The sequence below is a fragment of the Prenolepis imparis genome, unplaced genomic scaffold (assembly GCF_030444845.1).
Source record: "Prenolepis imparis isolate NDT839.2.m4 unplaced genomic scaffold, iyPreImpa1.0 SCAF_1, whole genome shotgun sequence".
Taxonomy (NCBI): domain Eukaryota; kingdom Metazoa; phylum Arthropoda; class Insecta; order Hymenoptera; family Formicidae; genus Prenolepis; species Prenolepis imparis.
The window spans coordinates 9,877,483-9,904,328 of NW_028141159.1; the positions used below are offsets into that span (position 1 = coordinate 9,877,483).

Genomic DNA, 26,846 nt, shown 5'->3' on the forward strand with positions numbered 1-26,846 from the left:
TTTAATTGTGACTTTTGGCAATTTCAACTTACGGATAAATATTCTATTTTTGCAATGACTAAAGCAATCTGATAAACGCAACAATTTAGTTTATTTAAAAGAAGTGAGATATTGATATTCTATATTTTCATTAAAAATATTTGATACTATATAATGTATATATAATATCCGACTATATTATAATAAATATTCGATAGTTGGTATGATAAGTAAAATAATAATATGATTACTATACATGTTTTATAACATATATATTCTTTTTCAGATCATTAACGGGAGCAATTATCGCTTCATTCAATGGCAAGATTTGAGATTGAGAAATGAAGATAGAATTCACAAAAAACGTGCAACGACGTTCCTGAAGTCGACTAACATTTACTTCAATCTGACATCAGCAATTACTTCAACTTGACTATAATATATTTCAAGGAGTATATTTCAAGGAGTCTTCGAGTGCATCACGGTATCGCGCATCATCGCGGATAATCGTCCTGCAACAGCTGCGGTGCATTGCACATCACAATCACTTATCGTCCTCGCGAGGGCAATTTTTGCGCGAACGCACGAACGACGTCCCCAGCGAATAGAAAAGAAACTAGATACTAAAAGCTAAAACTTCAGGCTCGCAACTTTAAGTCCCTCGTGAATAATCACCGGTCTAGGGGCGAAAGTCTCGGCATACATAACAGGTCGATGGTAGTCGACCGATGACCGGCGCAGCCAGCCAAAAGATTGCAGAAAATCCATCCGTGCGACGAGATAAATTCCCTCGCGTGTGCCGCGCGGACGTGCAAAACAAATTAGAAGAAAAAGACAAAAACAAAATAAAGAGAGTAAGAGAGTAAGAGAGGAAAAAGAAGGGGAGGAAAAAATAAAATAAAAAAAGGACGCAAGGACGGAGCTTGAAGGTACGAGAGGTGGTCGTCCGAGCACGCTGATAAACGCTGAGTAATGGGGACGCAAATTGCGTGCGAGGAATACCGCGTGAGAAATGAGTGCCCGATGCAAATTCTTCCGGCCGCGAGGGCGACGCGACGACCGGTGCTGCCGGACGCTGTAATTTCGTCTGAACGGCACGACGCGACCGCGGACGGGTCCACGAAGCTGACCGTTCCTCGTGGTATCAGTGAGGATCCGACAAGAGACGTGTAATTCTCGGAGGAACTCGCCAATTAGTAAACCGCCTCTCGGTGGAGAATTTCCGTTAAGTTGATACTACGACGGATATATCAACACACGGAGATCATAGACGGATTATGTTACGTTATTACAGCATCGATAACTCTCAACACGATCTTCGCTATAAACCAAGATACACAATCTGCGAGATACTGACACAAATGGTCTTCAGCGTATATACGAAATTTTAGACGCAGATTATTCTCCAACGTCAATAGCTCTTAACCCTGATCTCGCGATGCAGCAGCGTGACGATTTAAGGTCTCTGATGTATAGTCTTCGTGATACTACGAGCCGACGTGTACAAACTTCGCGGTACTACAAACTAACGTGTATAGTCTTCACAATAGAGAGTGACTCGGCAAGTCCGTAAGGCGTCTGTCGGTCTTCCCGGAGTTTCTGCGGCATCAATTACACCTCGCTTCCCGAGTTTGTTCCCCGGGATTGATGCAGACTCTTTGCCGGAAGAGTGACTGTGCGATTATTCGAGAAACGAACGTTCCGCTTTAACTAGAGGAAGCGACTTTGCGTTGCGTCATTCTAGAGATCAGGTATATCGGAGCGAACGCGCATCTTTAACCCTTTCTATGTGATGCCGAGTTATTATATAATCGTATATATATAAGAACATCAAAACTAAATTTTTCATTATCAATCGAGTTAATATAAATGAATCAAAAGATGTTTGCTGAGAGATGCTAACTAGAAATAATTTTTCAATGATAAAATCCAACAAAAAAAATTCTCGGCATTGCGTTTTAATATCAATATTAATAAAAATAATTTTAAATTAAACAATTTCTCTCGTATTATTACACGAATACAAACAGTTCATCAAGTTAGACGATAAAAGGTGATTATGTGTTTAGTGACAAGATTTTAATCTCAAAATTCGCCACGGAAGAAACAATCTAAAGAAAGTGCAGATACTTTGAAGTGAGATATCTTACGGTGTAACGTATCAAGGCTCAAGGCAAACTCCTCGAAACGGACTCTTGGATTTATCTATGCGATAGAAAGAACGTCAAGTGGCCAAGTCATATATAGTCGCAAAAGTCGGGCGGAATTCTTGTGCTCGAAACTTTCTTCTTTCTGACACCAAAGATCAAACAAAGGATCAAATACTCACGTGAAACGGGCGCGCGTATCTCGCAAAAGTTTCACGCGAAGAGGGAGGAGAACAAGAGAAAAGAAGTCGCATGTTGCTCCTCTTGAGAGGCTGCGCTGATCGTTGCAGACAATCGACCGTTCATCGTGATCCGCTCTTTGTAATACACCACATACCGTGCGCGGAGAAAGTAAGAGACAAGTAACACAGGAAAAGGATAATGGCGGGGGCGGGGGTGGGTAGCGTCGGCGGTGCCGGAATGCTGAGAACCAGGCGAAGGGACGTCAGCGTCAAACCAAATAGAAAACTCGACCGGAAGTCCTCAAGAGGGATGATTTACGAGAACGAGGAGCTGAGACTGAGGACCATTCACATTAATGCCGAGGTGGAGCAAGGTAAAGACGGGGGTTAAAATACGAGGGAGAATATAGAGGCAACTCACGGGGCGAATCTATTGATGAGTTAGGGAGAAAACGGTGGAAAAGGGAAGGGAGAGGATCTCGCAAATGTGTCGTTATAAAAGAACGTTATAATGGCTCGATTATTATTCATCCTCACACTTGGTTGCATAAAATTAATGTAGATGTTCGCGACGGATAAACAAAAACGATTTTTCGATATACGGAAAGAGGTATGGAAGTTATCTTTCCCCAAGTTTTTCTCATCTTTTTCGACAAAGAAATATGTGCATTAAACTTAACAATTAAATAATTTTCTATAAAAACTAAAAAATTAATATCTTCATAAATGAGACTATACATTACAAAGATTCAAACACAATGCTACAGTTAATTTATTTCTTTCATGTATTGTTATTTATGCAGAGTTTATTTATTATTTACAAAATTATATATATTTTTCCTTTCTCATACAAAATGTCAAGAGAATATTCACATGAATTTTACTAGCGCAATTGCTCTGAACGCCATTGTTTGAATTATTAATTTGTCGTTATAGACGATTCACACTCGGGGGCCAAATTAATTTCACCGGGACTTCCATTACGCGTTAGTGGCAGGCCAGACCAACTAATAATGTTAAATATTTGATCCTTTGGAGTATGACTGCGCCAGAGCAATCAAGGATTAATTTAACTACCGTGTTAAAGGAATTTTTAATATATCATGAAAAAGAGCAATTCCAAGCTTTTATTATTCTATTAAAGTTAGCAAATATCTCGTGAAAAAATGAAGCTGACATCTTAAAGATACACAAAGTATCTCATCACATTTTCGAAAAAAAAGAAGAACAAGTCAATGTTAAACTTATTAAAGAATATGTCGTTAAAGTTTTACACGGTGGATTATTCTTTCGTTACAAAAAATGCTGCTCTTCTTTTTTTCCCACCTTTTTTAAATACATTGCGAAAGTAATTGAGTACTTTTGAGACGGGCTTTAATAAATTTGCTCGACGCAATTTTGCTCTGAATTAAACTGAAATTAAATGACATTTTAAATGGATCTCGCTAGTCTCGCAAATCTCGCTGTCATTTCTATTATTAATTATGGATTCGCCGTTATGGATGATACCGCAAATAAGCAGTAAAATATATTTTACGACATCATAGAGAATTTCATTATACGACTATGGCTAAATCTCGTAATCTGCATCGCGTCGGAATCGCCTACAAATAGACACGCGCATACACGCAGGATTGAAGTCGCCGTACGAACCTCTACTACGAACTATTTTCGAAACCCGGCCTGCACACGCTGAATTTGTCCAGTTGGATAAGCGCGAGTAGCACAGTTTCTAGTAGCGGCGAACTCGATCCAGCAGATTTGACTCAGTCACTAAATACGCTCGAGCGAGCTTGAGAAGACTAAACGCATCCGCACATCATTTTATATGTATAACAAAAAAGTTTTTTTTACATAACATAACATTGCTTTATTTTAACGTGAAAAACTGTCCAAACTAAAAAAAAAAGAGAAAAAATTACGAGTGACTTGTAATTAAAAGTGAACGCGATGGATCCACGCACGTGACTAATTTAATCAATGAATTTAAATAAAACTTAAATTATACAAAATAAATAAATTCAAAAAGAAGTTAATCGTCTAACAGTGAAATTATCAGATTAACCAAACTATCGAAAGTTCTTTAATACGGAAAGCAGCACGTAAGAAGCTATCGTTGAAATCAATTGTTTGATCGGACGAATTCTTTCGAAGAAGATCAATTAACAATGGTAGGTACATACGTGTTATATCATATAGCTTTTGATAAATATTACATGTTAATTATAATTCAAGAATGAGAGCTTGAACAGATATGCTGACGTTGCGTGGAAATATGACGTTAATGTAAAAAGTTTGAATGACGGTACGTGTATGAATCGCGTGTACGTGATTTCCTCGAGATTTATTTACCCGAGAAGCCAAGAAAAGCTTTGTTTTGGCAAATATTCCGGGATGACGTTTGTTCTCTCGGAACTCGAGATCCAGATGTCGACGCTGTACAGACTCCGAGACCTAAATGCTAACTTACTATATCCCATGTAAAATTATTGAAACGTCAAACTAATCTCGCCTTTAATCATCCCTGTCGATAAATCAATAAAATTCGAAAATTTCAAACTCTGTAAATATTTCAAACTTTAACTATTAATAAACTTGAATCACTAGATAAATAAGCAATGATAAAATTTAATAATAACTCTGAATACAGCGTAGGTAATGACGCATTACTTTCAATATATGTATCTAATGTTAATACGTAAAAATCAAAATTATTTTAAAATTTCTCTCTTAGCTAATCTTATCTAATTTTGACAACTAATTATGTTCTTCACTAAATACAATTAAATTAGCAATAAAATTAAATAAATGTTATGAACCAATTTAATATATACTCTATATACATATAAAAGCACTTTAAGTATATTTTTTTAATTTTATAATTATTTATCTAAAAAAGCACGATAATCTAATCTAGTTACAAATCTTGCATATCATATAATTATTTATAGTTACGAAATGATTAATTAAAAACGATTAGGACCATCTAGTATATAGTCAAACAGAAAGAGGCCCGACACTCTCGAGGAATCAAGATAACGTCTGAGCTTTTTTATCCCTTCCGGCACATTATGCAGCCGGATTATCGTAGTGCATTCAAGTAACGTGTGAAGAAAATCCTCCACGATTAGAAAAACTGACAGCACGCCGAGAGGGTCTAAAGTGAGTTGTTGGATCTATCGGTTCTTCCCTTTTTCCGTTCCCATCTCATGCTCGCTCGATGGGAAAACCAGACACCACCTACGTCAGGCTCGGAGATTATTTTGAGTCCTTTTTCAACCTCTTGATAGATTACATCGCCGCGTGAAGAAACGGCGCCGGTCTAATGAACAATTTATCATCGCCCCTGGTTGCACCGACACCGAATTTCTTCAATATCAAAAATATCGCGCCGTCAAACTTCAAAACTGATGATGTTAGACATAAGAAGCGACAATGTCACTCCTCGCGACGAAACAATATTAAATCGCTTAAAATAATTAAGAAAAGAAGACACAATGTTCAAAATATGTTTGAAAATCGTAATCGTCACGCTAGAAAAATTTAAGTTTGACATATAGATAGATAAAACGTTGATATTATCAACATATTTAGCGTGCATATAGCGTAACAGCTTTACAATGAATGCACACACATAAATTTAAATGATATATAAACTTGTCAGGGAAAAGATTTTTCTCTCGTTCGAGATTATAGCTTTTGCGTAATATTGCGGTCAAGGCGCATAATAAAATGACGAAATTTATAAGAACGACGACGTTTCTAAAATAAAATGAAAAGACACAATGACGCTGATCAGTACCGGAGCATCCTAGTGTTACTTATTAGTAGTAACGATGCATGAAAAGAGATTTATTGAGAAATGAATATTTTTTATATATTTTTCACAAATATATCTTCAATAAAATTAAAAATGTACGAAATTTATGAGAGCATATATGTATTTTATACCCTCGAGTTATACCAGTTTTATTTCATAAGTGCCATCGAAGAAGCTCTACGCTTCGTCACTTCAAAATTCTACAATCGTAAAATAATTTCTGTACATTACTTTTACATATATTATTCCATTGTCAATTAGAAAATTTTTTTTGAGGGAGTAAAAAAGAAATGCACTAACTATGGTATCGCCCCGGCGATAACACGGTCCTGGCGTCGCGGGACCACGAGGGACTACAAAAGATTTAAATAGTCACGAGAGCGAGAAAGAGAGAGACCCGCGGCGGTGGTTTCGTGACGCGCGATGAAGAAGCAGACGAAGAAGAGGTAGCTCGCTCGCGGTAGGGATAAAGACCACGGCAGTGATGTAGTTACGCGCCGACTAGTTTCGCCCGGGGACTCTAAACGGCCGGCAGGGTTTCCGCGGTCCGCGAAAACTGTCAAACTCACGAAGCGCGACCCCGGAAGCAGGACCGAGTCCGGAAACCGCTCTCGTATATACCGACATTCGTCATTGTCCCAAGTGTCGATGTGATACGTCGTCGATCCTCGGTGTCGCGACGACGACGACGTTGTCGTACGGAGACGCACATCTGGCGGAGAGACGCGCATCTCGGGGTTACGTAACGAGAATAAAGAGAAGGACGTCGGAACGAAGGTTGAACTGTGGAAGAGAAGTTCCACGCGAGGCTTATACAAAGTGCGCGATAAATTTGCGTGGAAGAGTAATAAAAAAATTAGTGAGAATATTTAGGTTCAAATTATACGCGAATTTTAACATCATGCTAATAAACAAAAATCAGCTAACTTCGGCTGTTAATTGTTACTTTTTATTGATATAATCAGTAGTGATACGCTGTATTAAATTGACAAGTGTAAATATCTTACCTAAAATTCATATCTGAATTAAAATTAAAATTAAGTCTTCTAATTTTCTCGAGCGTAATAATAATATCAATTTGTTGCTGTCTCTCTCGAGCTATTATCGACATTTTGCAATGCTTAAAGATATAGACACTCGTTCGCATAATACAGAACATAGCAGCTGTTCGCGGGAAATATATTATCATGGAAAATACTTGGTCACAGATGGAGGAGGAAGAAACGGCGAGTGTTGTATGACGTCGATGCAATTAACTGACAGGATAGTGACGAAAATAAAGAACGGCTATTATGAGAACGTGTTGTGTCTTTTCCGGAATAAGCTACAGAAGGATGAAATTCAGACACGCCGTTAAATCAGCCAGTAACGTCGTTATTTATTGATGGAACGCTAATAAATTATTTAATGACTAGCAAAAATGATCCCCAATTTTATCATTCGAGTGTACGTAACTTCGTTAAAGAAACGATACGTACACATAAGTAAAACGAGCTCGCTGACTTTGATCTAACGAAATCGTGGCGAATCGCGAATCCAAGAGGGGAGTTGATCCCCCTCGGCGAAAAGTCATCGAACAAACCAGCCCTCCGTGGAGGACACAGAAATGGAAAGAACGGGCTATAGACATGATGCAGAAAAGAGACTCGAGCAGACCAATAAGACGCGAAGAGAAGGAAAGCTCGTTTTTCTCGTCGCGGAATTCTGGTACGAACTTATTTAAGCGTACTTTTAACTCTTAACGTGCACTGATGATAATGAATGAGCATTCTTTTAATGATTATATTATGTATTTTCTTTTTCGATTCATAAATTGATTTAACTAACTTACTATTATTAATCACAAATAGAAGCGATTTGATTATTTTACATATCTATTTGTATTATAAATGATTTTATTATTTATTTATCACAAAGTTCTTTAAGTTTTTCTTCTTCTTAAAATTTCAATCAATATTGCTTATTATTTATTATTATATGTATTGATTGATAGTATTTTTATTAATTTATATCATTTTCGTTGATCTACACTACTTTCATTGACCTATACTACTTACATTTACTACATTATTTTATGTCACCATTTTGCATTTAACTTTTTAATTCTTATTTGTCCAAATTAATTAATATTGGTTATTATTTATTATTATATTTATTAATTGATAGTATTTTTATTAATTTATATCATTTTCATTGATCTACACTACTTTCATTGACCTATACTACTTACATTTACTACATTATTTTATGTCACCATTTTGCATTTAACTTTTTAATTCATAATGTCCAAATTAATTAATATTGATTATTATTTATTATTATATTTATTGATTGATAGTATTTTTATTGACTTATATTACTTTCATCGATCTACACTACTTTCATTGACCTATACTACTTACATTTACTACATTATTTTATGTCACCATTTTGCATTTAACTTTTTAATTCATGATGTCCAAATTAATTAATATTGCTTATTATTTATTATTATATGTATTGATTGATAGTATTTTTATTGACTTATATTATTTTCATCGATCTACCTATTTTCATTGACCTATACTACTTACATTTATTACATTATTTTATGTCACCATTTTGCATTTAACTTTTTAATTCATGATGTCCAAATTAATTAATATTGCTTATTATTTATTATTATATGTATTAATTGATAATATTTTTATTAACCTATGTTACTTTCATTGATCTACACAATTTATAAAGCATAGATTGATTCAAAATTAAAGCGCTTTCTTTTTCGTGATACAATTTTAAATATCTGATACACGTGTAACATCAAAAGACCCGTTAGAACATGCTTAAGTTCCAGCAAATTCTGAAATATAAGTTACGATGTAATCAACAACGATAAGAATGACGGAGATGGCAAACATTGAATAATCGGTTTAAATTCGGGAAACATCATTAATGCGTAACCGAGAGACCGGCAAAGAGTTTCTTTCTTTTTTTTCAACGCGCGCGGAGACGGAAAAGAGTTTTTAATGCTTTTCCTCCATCCCCAACTTCATCATCTGCTTATGTCGCGCAGCAGCTCGACCGTGCTTTCGTTCGCCGTAAAAAGAGAGACGCGATAATGTCTACGGCGTATGCACAGGTGGATGCGATTTTCACTGATAGAATCTACGTGGCTGCACTTCTCTCGCTTTTCTAGCTGCAGGAAGATATCAGTTTGTCATAATGGCTCGCGCGGCGAGAGAAGAATTCTTCTACGAGCGCGAAAGAATTGAATCCTCGTAAAAGGCAATGCTGCGATAGACACACATTCGCGAATACGACGGTATTAACATTTTTGCGACGATATTGAATCCGAAGAAGAGTTAAAGGCCGATTTTATTTTAACAACACCGGAGTAACTTTACGAGATCGTTGAACTTTCCGCGCAAAAGACTTTTCTAAACGTGCGATCTATACTCGCTGCAAAATGGGAAATTAAGATCTCGTTCTTGCAAGTTCGTCATTAATTCATATAAACGCGCCATTGATCACTATTATTCTACAAAAGCAGTCATTATAAAAGCAATTAGTTTTACTGTATTATTTTAACTAATATTCATATATGACGATGTTTCTCTCTTATTAGAATGAGCACATTTTCTAACTGCATATCTTGTTTTGTTTTTATTATGAAATATATTCAGTTATATAATTACAACTCATAATTAAATTGTTATGATTAAATGCATTAAATAATCACAACGAAAACTGACCTCACTCAAAATTTCTTTTTAACAAAAACAATTCTAGAATAGTTGATAAATCGGTAATTAAAATTGATTAGCGTTAAAATTATATTTTTGCGACAAGATCGTAATTAACGGGTACAAGCCACGAGATTCGATATATCGAGATGCATACCGTTATTCGAGCGCACTCGAGTATGGATGCATATGTCGGCGATAGCGTGCAAGGCATTTACGTAGTGACGAACGTCATTGCAAAAGTATATGATTCTCTCTCCTCTTCTCACCCCCTCTCCCTCTCTCTCTCTCTCTCTCTTTCTCTATCCATATATCTCTTTCCTCCATCAGCAAAATTAGCATAAGCCGAGAACTCCGCCAACACGATGCGGCGGGAAGTGCATCCGCGAGATTCTCAGAAACCCAAGTTGACAATGCAATCTTGACTAACAATAAGCGCCGACGCGAAAGTAATCCCGGGCACGCGACACGCTCGGAACCCGCTTCTCTCGCGCCGACACGGGATTTCTCTCTCAGTGGGGGATGCAACTCGCTGCAGTTTCCCGCGAGTATGTTCACGCTTGTGGAAGCTCGCACGAAGAGGATGCAACGCGACAGTGAGTAATGCCGAAAATTTGTCCCGTTTAAAAAAAGAACAAATAAAAATAAGTAGAAACTCACTTTGCCACGCGCGACGTAGGGAGACGATAGTGAAACGATATAGCGAGAGAAATTACGGAAAATTCGGATTATTGCATCCCGCGATTTCATTTACTATTATTTAGAAACATTTATATGAGAAATTGACTACGCTACGGAGTGAATAATTGCAATTTTCGAGATGAATTATTTTATCTCGTGAGAGAATAATATAGATGGAAACGCGTAAATTATTTACGCGTAAATAATATAGTAAAGCAATAATGAAACGATATAATAATGATTATAATAATGCTTCTTAAAAATAAAACTGATGTCATTATTAATTTCTGGCTGCTATTCAGAGAGATTTGCACAAAAACAATGAAATAGAACGGTATATATAGAGAATATATAGCTTTCTTTATTTCGGGACAAAATTTTTATATTAACAAAAAACATTGTTCAAGAAAAGTATGAAAAATTATAATTCTTAATTGTTTTCTTAAATTGATTTTAAGTGAATTTCAAATTAATATTATTTTAACTTAGAACACAATTAATGCATTAAAACAGTATTAATTGTAAGAATTAAAATGTTAAAACGAAAGTTTACGGACAAAAAACTACACGGAGAGAATTTTCTCTTAGAATTTACCCTGAAAATCATGGTAATCATGGGACAATATGGTATGGAAAGAATTTTATAAGAATTTCTCTGATTAATATTAATCACAATAAAAATAATATCTGTCACAATAAAATATAAAACATGTTTGATTAATTTTACTAAACTGCATGGTAAAATTACTCAAACATGTTTTATATTTTAACGTGTAAATATTATTATGTTTATTGTGATTAATATTAATCAGACAAATTTTCATAAAATTCTTTCCATACCATATTGTCCCACGATTACCATGATTTTCAGGGTAAATTCTAAGAGAAAATTCTCTCTGTGTATTAATATCAAAAGTAGAAAGTAAATCCGCAAATAAAAATTTGCAACTTTTAATGCAACCTGTATGCACATGACGATATGGAAAAAAAATACTGAGAAAGCAGAAGCGCGAAAGGCGAGGAGCTTTTTTTCAATGCGCGACGGGCGGAAACGTAAAGCTCGCTTAGGAATGTTGCCTCTGTTTCTCGGAAAGTGTCACGAGACACCTTGCACAGCCAGGGGCTTTCATAAAAATCTACTGTGTCGCAGAGGAAAACGGAGCGTTGTCGTCGCGCGTTCACAAAGCGAGACAACGCTCGAGTTTCCCGTACTTTTCGAATGCTCGACGAATGAGGACGCGCGAGTAAAGTACAACGATCGTATGCATCGGCGGATGCAAACACCTGCACCGAAACTTTCGCGGGAGCGAGAGATGGAAATTTTAGGTCGATCTCCTTCTCATCTGCGGCTAACAGTTCTGAAGTACCTACTAAAGTGAAACTTCTAAACCTCTTCTCGTATAAATTTCAGATTTTGTGGCTTCATTGTTGCCGAGAAGCAAACCGCAAATTTTACTAAACTACTCTAGGTCGGAATTATTTAAACCAAGGTACTCGCCCTACTACGGCTTGTACGTCATTGATAGATTCTCGAACATTTCTCGCTAACTTTTACTTTAATCCGTATTATAATTTTAAATATATTTGTGTATCTCTGAATCTCACGATTCTTGACGCTCAATTCAAGAGTTCTTCAATCAATCAAATTTAAAAATTATCGACATCCCATATATTTTCGTTAAAAATAAATTAACTCAAAAAAATCAATCAAAAAACTTGTCATGGCGAAAACGCAATGTTTCAAATTTTATTTCTGCGGTAAATATGATTAATAATATTACAGCTTTTTAAAGTACTATTTAATTGCGTCCATAACTATCAAAATATTTCTAATTTTAAATATAGTTGATTGAGGTCGAACAACGATGAGGCGGTAATTCTGTAAATACTCCACGTGACACTTTACAAATGCATTCGTGATGTCACGCAGCATCTGTAAGATAAAACTTCAAATTTAAATAGGACGAGCGTTAAAAATACTGCCGATAGCAATTATTTAAGGGTATGCAAGGGGATATTTTGACACGATCGCATAAAGTTCGCTGGACCTTGCGTGCCTGTCATCATCGTCTAGAAACAACGTCATCGGAAATTCTATGGAACTCGTGCGCGTCCAGGAATATACTCGTGGGATGCGTCTATCTATATGTAGGTACGCACGTCCATGTGTATATATAGTATATATACATATACATATGTATATGTATTACGATGTGTTACGACTAATAATTTAACCGTGTCAGAATTCTAGTAGCTATAAAATGCGTATACGCAGAAATATCTCGTAGGTGTCTACTGACCGGACGAAACCATAAACAACAATCGCTTATTTCGGCGTTCATTGTACGATACCTACAATACATATATGTAGTGTCAATCAATCAATCAATCATTATGTTCGCGCATGTTTCCTCGTTTATCTTATACAAGTTAGATTGATAATATGTGCGTAGAATATGTAAATATTGTCGGCTAATTGGGTATCAGAGAAGTTTTAGAACCGTCAGAAATTTATTTAGAAAATGCGCTTTTTAAAAATTATCTCTCTGATAAATAAAACATTATTACAATCCCTGAAAATCCTTTTAGGACCTTATAAAGTTTTTTATCTGACAGCTAATTAACGAGAGTAACGGGCTTACTAATAAGACAACTGAATGTTCCGCGTTTTTTAACGAGATACAAGTTTTTTATCCGATGGCCAATTAACACAAAGTGTAATATAGACCTGAAACAATCAGTCTCCGACTTGTACAATCTCTCGTTTTTTGCGCTTAAAAAATTTTAATGGAGTTTTGTTGCGAATTATTCTTGCTCGAAGCGACTTTCATCCGTCGCGTCCGCATGCGCGCTATCTCGACCTGCCCACATGTGTTTGATTAACCCCGGGGGAGTAGTTCACCGATAAGCCGTGACATACACAGCTAGAAAAAAAAATACAATTCCGCCAACGTGAAGTTGACGCGCGGACGTCACTTCGCAGTCCGCTCACAACGTTGCTTTCAACATGCGGTTTTCGCGCGTTTCGCCGTGGTGATGACGTTATGTTTGTACAAAAAAAAAAAAAAAAAACAAATAAAAAATTGAAATAAAAAGGAAAAGGAAAAAATGAAAAAAAAGCAACGTCTCGCTGGACATCGAAATGGAAAATATCTCCTGATTTACGAGCCCTCGGCGTAACCGGCAACTACCTAGAACGTTCGTCATTCTGTCAATGGTACGGCTGCCCCGTGGCGATAGTCTTGCATATACAACACTGCATTTAGTTATAAACCCATGAGGCCCAGAATCTAGAAGCGCCAAGTTGTTCGAAGAAAAGTGTTAAACATGACTTGTAAAAAAAAGATCCTGACATTTCTAACACGCAAACAAAAACATTTTATGATTTTTAACGTGACTATAGAATCTTAAGAATACAAACTTAATTTCTTTTTAATGCACAGAAATTGATTATTGTCCAACGAAATTTAATTTATCTAAAAGGAAGAAAAAGATCTTTGAAGAATTATATATATATATAATAATATTTGTGGTATTGATAGAAAACAACTGGTATAAATGTTGTTCCTATTTTTCATGTACTATATATAATGTCATAATAATAGATTATATATATTCTAATCTTTTTCATTTCTTTTTTAAAAGAATTAGTCGTCGTCGAGAATAAATGAGCCTAAGGATACCATATTTTGTTCCAATCCCTGTTTGCATATATACGATCTCAGACAGCAATTCTTGAAAATGAAAGCCCCCGTGTTTTCGATGCACACCTTCGTTAGATCGGTTCTTAACACTTCTCTCGCGAAGCAACAGATTGAATCTCGAGAGAAAAGAGAAAGAAAGAGAGCGAAACGAAAGGGTCAGATATTTATGAGGTGGTTCTACCATCGGCGCAGCCATCGGATATTAATGTATTCCCTTTAAAAAGAAAGATCGATCGACCTGATCTCCGCCGGTTCCACCGATTTTAACATGATGGAAGATAAAGGGCGACAACGGATTAATTAGAATCGATTGAGAATAGACGCATATTTCGAATTTTTTCTCGCAATCGTACTTTTATAGCACACCTATGTTTCATAAAGAAAAAAAATTACGCTCTATTATATGCAGAGTGCTTCAAAACTACTCAATAATTTTTATAAATTTTTACAAATTATAAAGAATAGCAATTTTTTGTGATAGTGATACTAGAAAATAATAGTTATCGAATTATTCAATAATAAGAATTAAACACTTTTAATAAAACTACAAAACTACAAATTATAATAATAATACACTGAGAGAATTTTCTCTTAGAATTTATTCGGAAAATCGTGGTAATGCTGGGGCAATATGGTATGTAAAGAATTTTATGAGAATTTCTCTGATTAATATTTATCACAATAAAAATAATAATATCTATCACAATAAAATGTAAAACATGTTTGATTAATTTTACTAAATTGCATAGTAAAATTAATCAAACATATTTTATATTTTATTGTAATAGATAATAATATCTATTATTAAAAAATTATTATTTTTATTGTGATAAATATTAATCAAAGAAATTCTCATAAAATTTTCTCCTTACCATATTGTCCCACGATTACCATGATTTTCTGAGTAAATTCTAAGAGAAAATTCTCTCTGTGTACTACTATTATAATAATAAATCTCTTATTTTCTCAACTAGTATAGAAGATATGCAATATATTAAGAGAACTCACACACACATATAAATAAAAATTATTTCACGCGTTAATTACAATTAACACATATATTTAAAAATTAATAAATTAAATTAATGTTCAACACTATTTATTGACTATTAGAAAAAAGGAAAAAGTTAAGTATTCTCTCTTTAAAAAATAAAGAGGAAGTATCAGATTGCAATTTTTGTTCCGTAAAAATAAAACATGACTTGCGGTAACTTTCCATGTGGCCGCCGAGCTTGCCCGCGGGGAGTATTCGGCCCTCTCGGTATTACGGTAGCGGTCTGTTAGCGATAATTTACATGGGATATTGGCGTGATCTAATTCGGGCGCGTTCTGGCAGCCGACGGATGGACGGCCGTGTCACGTTCGATTATATCTAGAAGGACCGCGCTCCGTAACTATGAGCTTGCGAACCTTAAATGAAGTGTTAGTTGACGCGACGAGCCGTCGATCTAGATTACTTGGTCTAGACACGGTCTTCACCCTGACGTTTGAAGGGCTGAGCGGCCCTTTGGCGTAGAATGACGTCGAAAAATTATATTAAGGCAAAATATACATCTCGAAAATACAAAATTATGAAATGGTTTAAAAAAAAAAGAATTATCGTATTATAAACATTAAAAAAAAAGCTTTCTCTTCATACTTTATCATATAACAATAATAATAATATTATATCATCATATAGATAGATAGCATAAGATTAGATTTAATTTATACAGCTTATACACAGAGAGAATTTTCTTTTAGAATTTACCCTGAAAATCATGATAATCGTGGGACAATATGATATGGAAAGAATTTTATGAGAACTTCTCTGATAATATTTATCCCAATAAAAAATAATATCTATCACAGTAAAATATAAAATGTTTGATTAATTTTACTAAAAGTATAATAAAATTTAATTTTGACTAAACTATATAGTAAAATTAATCAAACATATTTTATATTTTATTGTGATAGATATTATTATTTTTCATTGTGATAAATATTAATCAGAGAAATTCTCATTAAATTCTTTTCATACCATATTGTCCCACAATTACTGTGGTTTTCAGGGTAAATTCTAAGAGAAAATTCTCTCTGTGCACGTATATCTTTCCTACCGTAATATTTTACTTAACCCTTCTCCAAATCGTATAATAATGTGTTTTCCTTGCGAATTATCTAACTTGCTATATAATATGCTTATTTATCGATAATTTAAATTTTCAATATCATTTTTCGCATTAAAACATCTCTCTTTATAGATTTTTAAATTTGTCCATGTAATTTATCATACAGATTGTTTATAAAACAATATCACGAAAATTTGCTTTGTAGAGAGCTGTCTTATATTATTTGTTAATAAATGTACTCACTGGAAAATCTGGTCTCATTGATCGCCAAGTACGTAGCTCACATATACACCCACAATGAAAGTAATGGACTTACCTGAAATAGAAGAAACAAAATGTTAATATGGAATAAAAAATTAGGCTTATTGTTTAATTATAGACTCTGCTTAATTATTGCTCAATAATTACTTTTTTATAAAAATTAATTTTGCTTGAAATTTTAGTAAAAAAAATCAAAAATTTTTAATATATATAAATATATATAAATAATTATACGACTTTATAATCTGTAACGTGTGTAATATATACATATACATAATACGTTACATTCAAATCTCTAATAATTATCATAAAGAAATAATATATATGTATATAAATATATATTATTTGTGTATGATAATTATAACAGATTTGAATGAAATGTATTATTTCTAGCTTCTCCTCACACCGCTTTTAAGCCAGAGAAGACCTTATAAAAGACTTTATTGAACTTTTAAACAGCTTAAAAGAATGTGAAAAAAGAACGTTGAGGTTACGTGCAGAAGCGAATTACCAATTAGATTGATTGCGTAATAGGAGTCAGAGCGACACTCGAATTGATTCTTTTCCGAATTGTATAATGTATCAGAAATACGAATTATAACGTTTGATCGAATAACAATCGACAATATTCACTAAATATTTACCGAATAATGCTTGTACATTACTATAAAGACGCGCACCGCGCACCGTAACCGAACCGTTTGAAACTGCCGAGAGTGCCGGGACGCCGAGTAGCCGATGACTTCCGAATGTACCCGAACGGCGCGAACGCGACAACATCGTATGTGTAAGAGAGATGAATATACAATGCAAAACGTTTTAAATTTAAATAGCAGAAACTCATCTAAAAATATATAGAAATCTATAAAACTGCAAAGCTCCAGTTAAATAAAATATGCATAATTTTTTTCATTTCAAACATTCATGCTAATTCGATAAAATTAATTAATCAAGCGCGCTTAAATTCTCATAAAATTCTTTCCATATCATATTGTCCCACGATCATAATTTTCAGGGTAAATTCTAAAAGAAAATTCTCTCTGTGTACATATAAGTGAAAATAGGAAATGTAATTCCATTGAAAAAATATATGTATAATATGTATAATAATAAAAATATGTATAACTCTACTCTCTATTCCACGAAGAACAACTACAGATTTGTTGCAGCGATTTAGAGATATTCCGTAGCGAAATAATTGTCGCGAAAATTACAGAATAATGTGGTTTATTTTTCGACCCTACGACGTTCCCCTCTCACTTGACGAACGTTTTAGCGGCCATTCTGGTTTACTGTCAGCGGTATGAATTAACACTCGAGCGACCGCCGTTCGTTTATCGTCGACTGTGAATCATCGAGATGTCACACTTCTATTCCTGCGAGGAATATAAACGCGACAATTATTTCGCTAAATATAATTCGATTCTGTTAAATCGGGTAAAGAAAATCCCTATAACTGCGCGTATGGGAATGTGTACAATTAACTATCGTTACTGTTGCTCTTTTAACATAACATCCGATATCACGATTGACAATAGCACGACAATATTATATTTTATTTCAAATTCTTCTTTTTTTTCATATATAATTTTACAAAGGATTAAAATATAATTGAAATATGATATAATTTTATATTTCATTATAAAAGTGCACCGAATGCAAGATTCAAACAAGGCATTACGCATCATTCGCATCTCATCAACTCGTTAGCAGACTCGATCATATCATCAAATCGTGATGTGTAAACAAGTGTGCGAAATTTTCTGCGAGATCAATCGAACGTCTACGCGATCGCGCGGATTTCTCGTATTCGCGAAGATCGCCTCGCTTCAAAGTAACGCAGAGACGGTATACCAAGAGTGAAAAGCGAACCTCCGGAATATTTTCTCCGAGTTCGTTTGCACACGTTCTCGTCGGCTGGGACGCAATTTCCACGTTTCAAAGAGCCAGAAGAAATTCTGGCCTGCTGATAGGAACAGCGAGTTGGTGAAACCAAATATGTATTTCGCAGCTGCTTTGATCACCTTCGCGGTGAAAACGCCTACAGCAAACGAAGGAAGACCGACAAACTCAACGAAAAATGCGAAGGCCCACTCTCTTTTCCGTCTCCATGCAATTTTTCCTTCTTTTTCTCGCTTTTTTTCTCAAAAACCTACGAATCTATGTGTGCGGGCGCGAATGTGCATATGTATAGGTACATCGTTTGTGTGCTTTGCTTTTCTAAAGGCGAACACTCGAACGCGAAGGGCGATTCGCTCTTTTTAACTGCCGAGATTAATTAATGCCGATTCTGCGTGAGAATTACTGGTTCGTCGCTATTTTTAAAGACGTAGAGAAGCCCGGGCAACGGAAATAAAGAATAACACGACGCCGAGACCGTACAGAGTGATTAAACCTTTCCGATACGTGTTTGAGCAGGAATAATTAAAACTTTCTATCTCTCCTCACCAACAAAGAATAAAGCATATCTGGAGAAAAATGATATAACGTAAAAATATGATAAACTATACACATGGAAAGATATTCCAATTTATATAATAGAATATATTAGTGAAGAAGCCACGAGTCAATACGTTAAAAGTGATGAGTCAAATTTTAAAACGTTGTCTTGCTCGGTGCTAAAAATATTCTGATTTTTATAAAATATTACTGTTAAATATATATGAATATATGTGTACTCTCATATTATATACATATATAAATTTGATATAAAAATTAGAATTGCACATCATAGCTGATGTTCGCATAACAATAAAAATTTACTTGAAAGTATATCTTTTGTCACCCCATACAATCTATTACAATTATTCCGTTGTCGAAAATAAATGGAGATCACTCGCCAAGGAAAACGTTTTCAGTGAGCTATATTTTGTCGTTGTTTGCAAATATTCAGCTTGATGCTTGATTGAAGGGTATATTCTGTGCACGCAGCTAAAAATATCCCCACGTGTATTCCCGTTGGCAAACTAACTTATCTGAATAAAAAAAAAATCACCGTGTTATTTTGACGTAAAATTTAGCAAGTCATGCGATATTCGTTCTTTTTATATGCCGCTCGTAAATGTCATGCGCGCCGGGGTGAATCTGTTTCAAACACACAACCAACTGTAACTTTTATTACTTTTCCGAATTGCGCATTTTTACAAAAAGTTATATTATTATCAATATGTATTTTAGAGGCAGATTTCTTTGACAGATGTGTGTGTGTGATTGACTTTTCCTCGGCAAAAATTTTCGAAATAGAATATAATGACAAAGATGTTTTGCTTTCTTTCATACAAAGCTTTACTTACAAAGAAATCTAATATTGTGAATTAAAGAAAACATATCTCGGTTGATATATTGCATCATCGACTCAAATAAAAACAGATCAATAGTCAATTCTGGTATATATTCGAACAAATATCGTTTTCAAACGCGCAAGATAAATGGCCCAAGTTTTAATAGCATCGAAATAGCCACAGGAAAAAACCTGAATTTATGAACCTCCGGAAGGATTTAATTTATTTAAATTTTAGATTGGTAAAGCCAGGTTTAAATCCTGATTTACCACACGGCTTTTCTTGTAACATGTACATGCGCACTTACCCCCCTAGGCTTAAGAGAACTGTTATCACGAATGTGCGAGTTTTATGCATGTATAGCTGAAAAAAAAAACCAATAAGCCGTGCAAAATATTTCGTGCCATAAAAAAACTGATTTAAAAAAGGATCCAAGCTTTTGTAAACCAGTCATTTATATAATCGTTAATTTTATGCGCGTGATAATCAAGAAAATATGTTTATATACAATAATTTGTTATAAATAAATTAATTTTTATGTCATAAAGTTATGCATAAAAACGCATAAAACTAGTTATGAATAAAAAAGAATATGTTGCTGATATTTTATATAATTATTTATGTAGAAAAAATAAGATTTTAATTTTATCCTTCTTTTTAATATTCACTATATACTTTTTCTCAGCAACTAATGTTTAAAACATTAGCTAACCGAGTTTGAAAAAAGAACAAGGATATATCATGCATATACATCATAGATAATAAAAAACTTGTAACGGTATATATCGCTGGATTATCTGAAAACTTTCGCGATTGGGTCGCAGTTCAAGCGCTGGGAAAACATGTTTCGAACATAAACCCATTAATCATCGAAGTGGAAGGAGGCGCCGATGACTGATGAGATACTTAACTTAGCTCGCATCTAGATGGATTGAAGATGACTAACGCGCTCAAAAAGAAGAACCGATCGACTTAGTTTTTAACAATAGTCCTTGCACATCCGCATACATCATCCGATCAGAATAATTCTATAGACACTTGTATAATGCAGGAGACAAAGTATTGAAAAATCTAAGTCATATAAAAATTTGTTAATTGGAATAGTAATCTCTCTGCAAAATCTAAAAGTTTGTAAAAATCTATATAATATTTGCACTTATATATCTGGAATAATATACATATATAAAATTCAAAATACGAGCCTAATAAGCGTGGGTAATCCATAAAATTAAATTAAATTTTATGTAGCATAAAACATTTATCTCTATTTTCCAATCCTATGGCTAAGAAATTAATGGCCTTTCTATTCTTATCTTTCTATTCCTATCTATACCTCTACACTATATACTACAAAGCGCTTTCGCTGGAAGGGTATTGAGCGCTTGTATCGCGATAGGCGCACTTTCTCTAGAAAAGATTTAACGCGTTATATGCGCAGACAGCGAGGTTTATTCGTCTCTCTTTCTCTCTCTTCCTCTTTTCCTCCCTCTACCCCTCTCTCTCTCTCTTTCTCTCTTTCTCTCTCTCCGCAAAGTTAAGTAATTGGAAGGCCCAGCTCTGGTGATTTATCACCGGCTTCTTGACGCACGAAAGGGCGCAGGGTTAGAGAGGAGGCTGGCTCCTCAAGCAGAGATTGTTGCCGCGTTGACCAATGATCGATCGTTCTGATAGATGCAACGCGTATTGCGAGCAGCCGCATGTTGCGGGCCTTTGCTGGACGTGATTAAGTGATTTCCGTGAGAAAAATTGCGAAACGAATCTAGCGGGACGTCGGCCTATCTCCTCTGTATAAGAGAGTATCTTACTCGGCGGTCTTTGATGTTGCATCGAAACATTCTAGTCTGTCATTCTACTCTGATTTCAGGTCAAAACGATATCAAGAAGCTGCGCAGGGAAAACGAGCAACTACGTAGGGAAATATGGAGCCTCAGGGATGAATATGACAAGCTCGAGGAAATTCTGAAGAAACAGAAAAATCACGACGAAAGCGAAGAGTACGAGGTGGGCGGACTGTTGATTTTTTAATTGAATATTAATAGAAAAGTGCGATAATAAATAATCTTATCGTTCCTACGTTTCTCAAAAATGTTAAATAGTTTTTAATTGAAATATAATACTACTATCACAAATTAAATAATCGATACGATCAAAAAAAAAAAGAATATGTCGAAAAAAACTACCTTAAATTACAGGATCGCTCCGAGGAGGATGACGGCCCGCAGTCGGACTTTTCCGACGACGAGGACGACGATAACGGGAAGACGGCCGAGGATTTTAACCAAGAGGAGCAGTTAGAAAACGCGGAGAATCAAAAGATCTCTTCCGAGAAGATGAGCAGTAGTCTGCATCGGCTTCACGTGGAGTTCGACGATCTGTCGGTCGTCGACGAAGAGGAAGAGCCGAAGAGGGATAAGGAGAAAAAGGACGCGACCCCGTCGGACGAGGGCCAGAGGAACGAGGCCGCTCGACACCCACCCCCGCCGATCCTCGGCCACCGGCAACTTCACGATAACATCCCGTTTTATCCGGCCACGTACGAACCGACGAGTAGTTTTAGCGGAACCAGTTATTACACCGAGTGCCCGTTCGAGTTCCCGAGTATGGTCGATTTAATGCTGGCCGCGGATACGTCCGCCTTATTGGTTTCGCCTTGCTCGGGATTGCAGTCTGATCCATTGATCCCGCCGGCCGGCCTGAATGCCGATCTGGATCGAGTGACTGATCCGATGTTACCTCAAATTCATGTTCCACCCGTCGGTTGGCAGAACGACGTGGTTCCTCAAAAACAACTGCCGATTTATACAGGTACGAGCGTCGCTCCCATCGCATCAGTAACAAGGATGCAAATGATGGGAAAACCGGATTCGCACTCGGAACACCAGAAAATGATTTCTTCATTGGAAAATTCGATATCTTCCGATGGTTTTAGCTTATCGAGGAGAAGAAATGTAAGTACGAGACAACCTGCGAAATTCCAAGCTATGTCAGCTATTCAAGATTCGCGAACGCAGTTTTCAAGTTCCGAAGAAGCGCTCGAGAGGAACATTTGGAACGTCTCTGCGAATTTAACCGATAAAAAGCAAATAATGACGAACGGAGAAAAAGATATGCAAAATTTACGAATTAAAAATCAAAATACGGAAGAAACTACTATCGTCGCGTCTACGATGCCCGAAAAACCGAAACATTTTTTCGCGCCGCTGCCTTTCAGATTGAAAAAACAAGAAGAAGAATCGCCGACCGCGAGTATAAGTCATTTTGGAACCGGAACTAGCTCGAGCAGTGGCAAAACAGCTTCTACAGTCATCTCCAGGACCAATCCATTCGCGCAAAAAGGTTCGGCGGATATTTACGTGAACGGCGCGATACCTTACGAAGATGAAAATAAAAATGATTCAAAGGCATTCCTGAGTACCGATAATCTGTTGATTGCGGACAACAGAGGCGCTCAATTGACAAAATCGGTATCGTGTCAAGATCTTTCGAGCGAATCTCAGAGTATAGAGCAACAATCAAAATTGAATCACGTCGAATTTCAGATGTTTACAAAAAGCGACAATACTCTGGACAATATAACAAACAATTCCGATAAACCGTACAAGAGTCATCTAAACGTGACATTGAAGGTACCACGAGTCGAGCAAACACCGAGCCCGGAGACGCCGGAGGTTCCCAACTTACCCTCGATAGATTACCGCCTCTTCAAGAATCCCTTTCTGAGAAACTTCGACAAGATCTGTCCTAGCTATCAAGTAGAACCGAAGCCTCCTTCTGCCACAACGCCACTCTCTATTCAAGTAAATGACGATGGCCTCGCTTATCAATATCCGCCGGTTTACGGTCGAGGGGTTCACTTCAACGAGAAGTTTCGAACTACACATTTGCCGGATCAGAATCGATTGCTGATACCCGGCGATCAACTGATGAGCGGCAAGCAGGACATTCAAGTGACTTCCTTCGAGAAACCAAGTCCTTGCACTTTGATACCGTCCGCCACTCCGTACGATCTGACGACTCTAAGAAGATTGAACGCGAATCGATATCTTCAAAGTCAGAACTTATACCAAAACGTTCCGTTTATACCGCGAGGTCAATTTTATCCAAGGAGAGGCGAAATGTTGTACTACGACAACGTCGCGACGAAAGTACCCGCGCAAACGCAGACGTCGCTCGACGGTGACTCGCATCACGAGGACGAGGAAACGATCAGCGCACCAAATTCGCCAGACGGAGAGAGACGGAAGAAGATCACGAAGAGAGATAAAATTCTAGTCAAGGATCAGAGACCGCTATCGCCAGCGGCACAGAGAAGACTGAAGAAGCAAAGTAGCGCCACGTCGATGGATACGCTCGATTCGCCGGGAAAATTGACGCGAAAGAAACCGAGGAAATTGAGCACGACGACTATGTCTGACGCGCAAGAGGATAAAAATGAGAGCAGATCGTCGTCCTCGGGTCAAGACTCGCCGCGCAAGGATCAGAACCGACGGATATCCACCTATATTAATTCTAAGAGACGACCGTCTCAAACGTCCCTGAAGACATCGAGGAGCGGAAGCGTGGATGCGTCCAAGGACAAAACGGATAGCGCCGTGCCGAATTTAGAGCGCGAAAGGACGAACTCGGTCAGTAGTCGGGAAATTACCAGCGTGAAAGCTCGCAAGACTAGTACTAGTAGTGGTAATGTGCCATGGTGCGCGTGTTGGGGAAACGGCTGCATTTAATCGCAGTTATTCCATCCCATTCAGGGATGAAACTAGAGAGGCGGATACATATGCAAAGTGTGAAACGCTGACTTTTCATATTAAATGCCAAATGTCAATAATAATTAGCACTAATTGCTATTTAAACATTATCATTAATCTTGTGATCAATTTCGCTCGCGTAAAATTAATCACTATGTTTTAAAAAGAATTATGAAGTAATATATGGATAGATATTTAAAAAATACTATAAATATTAGTATAAATAATGTATATAAAACTATATTATTTTATCGTTATTATACTATTTCATATATTACTAGAAAATTAGAATCTCGAAAATTAAAATATAAACTAACAATTTATTAGCCATTTCCAAGAGAGTTTAGTGCGACAGATGCGTACTGATCTATTCGCATTTTACTTGCACGCCCTTCGATATTTTGATTTCGTACGCGTCTCGCGAAATATTAAAACGAGAAGCTATCACTTGAACCGAATGCGGTGATCCTTATTTATTTAAGACAGCTGCAATTTCTGTCAACAACGGGAGGTTCTTGCTACTTTCTGATCCTCGACCGGCAGAGGGCCGGGTCGACTGAATAATTCGAAGGACAAATACCAAAGGGAAATGCTGATGGGCCGCGGAATGAATTCAGGAAGGAAGACTTCAACCTCCCACTGGTGTAAGGAGATACCGTTATCGTAGCCAGGTCGTAAAACAAGCACAGACAGCGGTAGTACTGTGGCGGCAGTACTGTCGCCGGGGTGACAGTTGTATCTAAACTAGTTCTGCCAAGAGACCATGAAGGCAAGCCAGCATCTTCTCTTAAGGCAAATTTGCTGGGGTTAGAGCGAGCGTAAACTTGTCCGAAACACGCGTGCGAATAATGGTACGAGTTCTTGAATTATATATGTAAGCTCTCTCCAACAGCGATAATCTACGATTAAATTTCTTAAATAATATAAAAGTCTGAAATATATTTAAAATATTAGATAAAATATTTTTTTTTTATTTTTATGTTAATGTGCTTTATACAAGAGTCTATTAATTTTATTTGTCGCAAAAAATGTGTACGATTTAAGATTAATCTATTTTAGAAAATAATTATTATTAGGTATAGGTATAAATTATTGTTTGCTCTCTAATTATTGTGCATTAATTATTAATTATAAATGTATTATTATTATATACATTGTAAAATTGAATTGTATACGAAAAATCACTTCTAGTCATTCATTATAGTCATGCATTTTGTCAATGTCTTAATTTATATAATTATAATAATATTAAAGAAAACAATGTTAGTAATATTTTGGCAATGAGTATTCCATGCATTTATAGACAAACTAACTTTTAAAATAATAATGTTGAAATAGTAAGAGTGTATATATAAAAATAATTGTGTCGCATTGAACTAGTATGTATCACACAATATTTGTATATTTTGATAATTAATTTATATTATATAAAGATATTTTGTTTTTAAAGTATAAAGTAGTTTATGATATCTATGAAATTTTACGAATGTCACAACACACGCTCTTAGAAAGTCTAAACTCTTATTAAGTTTTATTTTAAATACATGTTGTTATTTGCATTATACTTTTATACTTTCTCCATTCTAAAATACAACATGGATTTTGTATTTGAAATTATTATTCTATATATCCTCCCCCCCCATCATCAAATAATAATATTCCTTGCTTATACGTCCCTGACGAAATCATCGATTATCCGATTGCGTGAAATTTATTAATGGCCCAAAAGATAAACTGAACCGCAAAGTTTGTGATTATCCCTTCGCGAAAACTTCTCCGTCTTGTTATTTGTCGTTCAATTACACACGAAAATGAAGAGAGAAAGATACGAGGAACGGGAAATACCCGTCATGCCCTTCAGATTATATGAAACTTTAGAAAAACGTAATTAAGATTCAATATAAATAAGATAATCATCGTTTTATATTTTAAAATAATTATCACGCGAATGAATCTTTAAAATTCTTATTTATAATATTCGATTTGATTTTACTTTTGCATCTTTGATAAATGTAGATAATTGATGTATTAGACGTCATAAATTTTTTATTTATACATACACACGCATAATTATACCTAATCTTTTTTAGAATTATTCTAAAATTTATAAATTTTCATAATTTTTCTTATATTTTAAATATTTATAATTTTCGTACACGTTTCAACATACATTTCGGTTACTCAAATTTATGCATATGTAAAATTGT

At 35.6% G+C, this 26,846-nt stretch overlaps 2 protein-coding genes across 11 annotated transcripts in view; one reads left to right on the top strand and one right to left on the bottom strand.

Moving 5' to 3' along the window:
- Positions 1 to 26,129, top strand: part of LOC145944865 (uncharacterized) — a 37,466-nt gene extending 11,337 nt beyond the window's left edge. For 3 of the 9 annotated variants that reach the window (XM_083053461.1, XM_083053471.1, XM_083053481.1), the window contains 3 exons: positions 266 to 2,682; positions 21,759 to 21,895; positions 22,087 to 26,128. In XM_083053461.1, the coding sequence (XP_082909587.1) occupies positions 2,508 to 2,682; positions 21,759 to 21,895; positions 22,087 to 24,618 (2,844 nt within the window). In that variant the 5' untranslated portion in view covers positions 266 to 2,507 and the 3' untranslated portion in view covers positions 24,619 to 26,128. Of the gene's footprint in view, positions 1 to 265; positions 2,683 to 6,329; positions 7,836 to 9,875; positions 10,450 to 11,418; positions 12,687 to 21,758; positions 21,896 to 22,086 lie in introns of those variants that run through there. The other 6 variants (XM_083053521.1, XM_083053530.1, XM_083053511.1 and 3 more) reach the window with 6 other exon arrangements.
- Positions 1 to 26,846, bottom strand: part of Ror (tyrosine-protein kinase transmembrane receptor Ror) — a 313,177-nt gene that overhangs the window by 233,575 nt on the left and 52,756 nt on the right. The gene's annotated exons all lie outside the window — the stretch shown is intronic.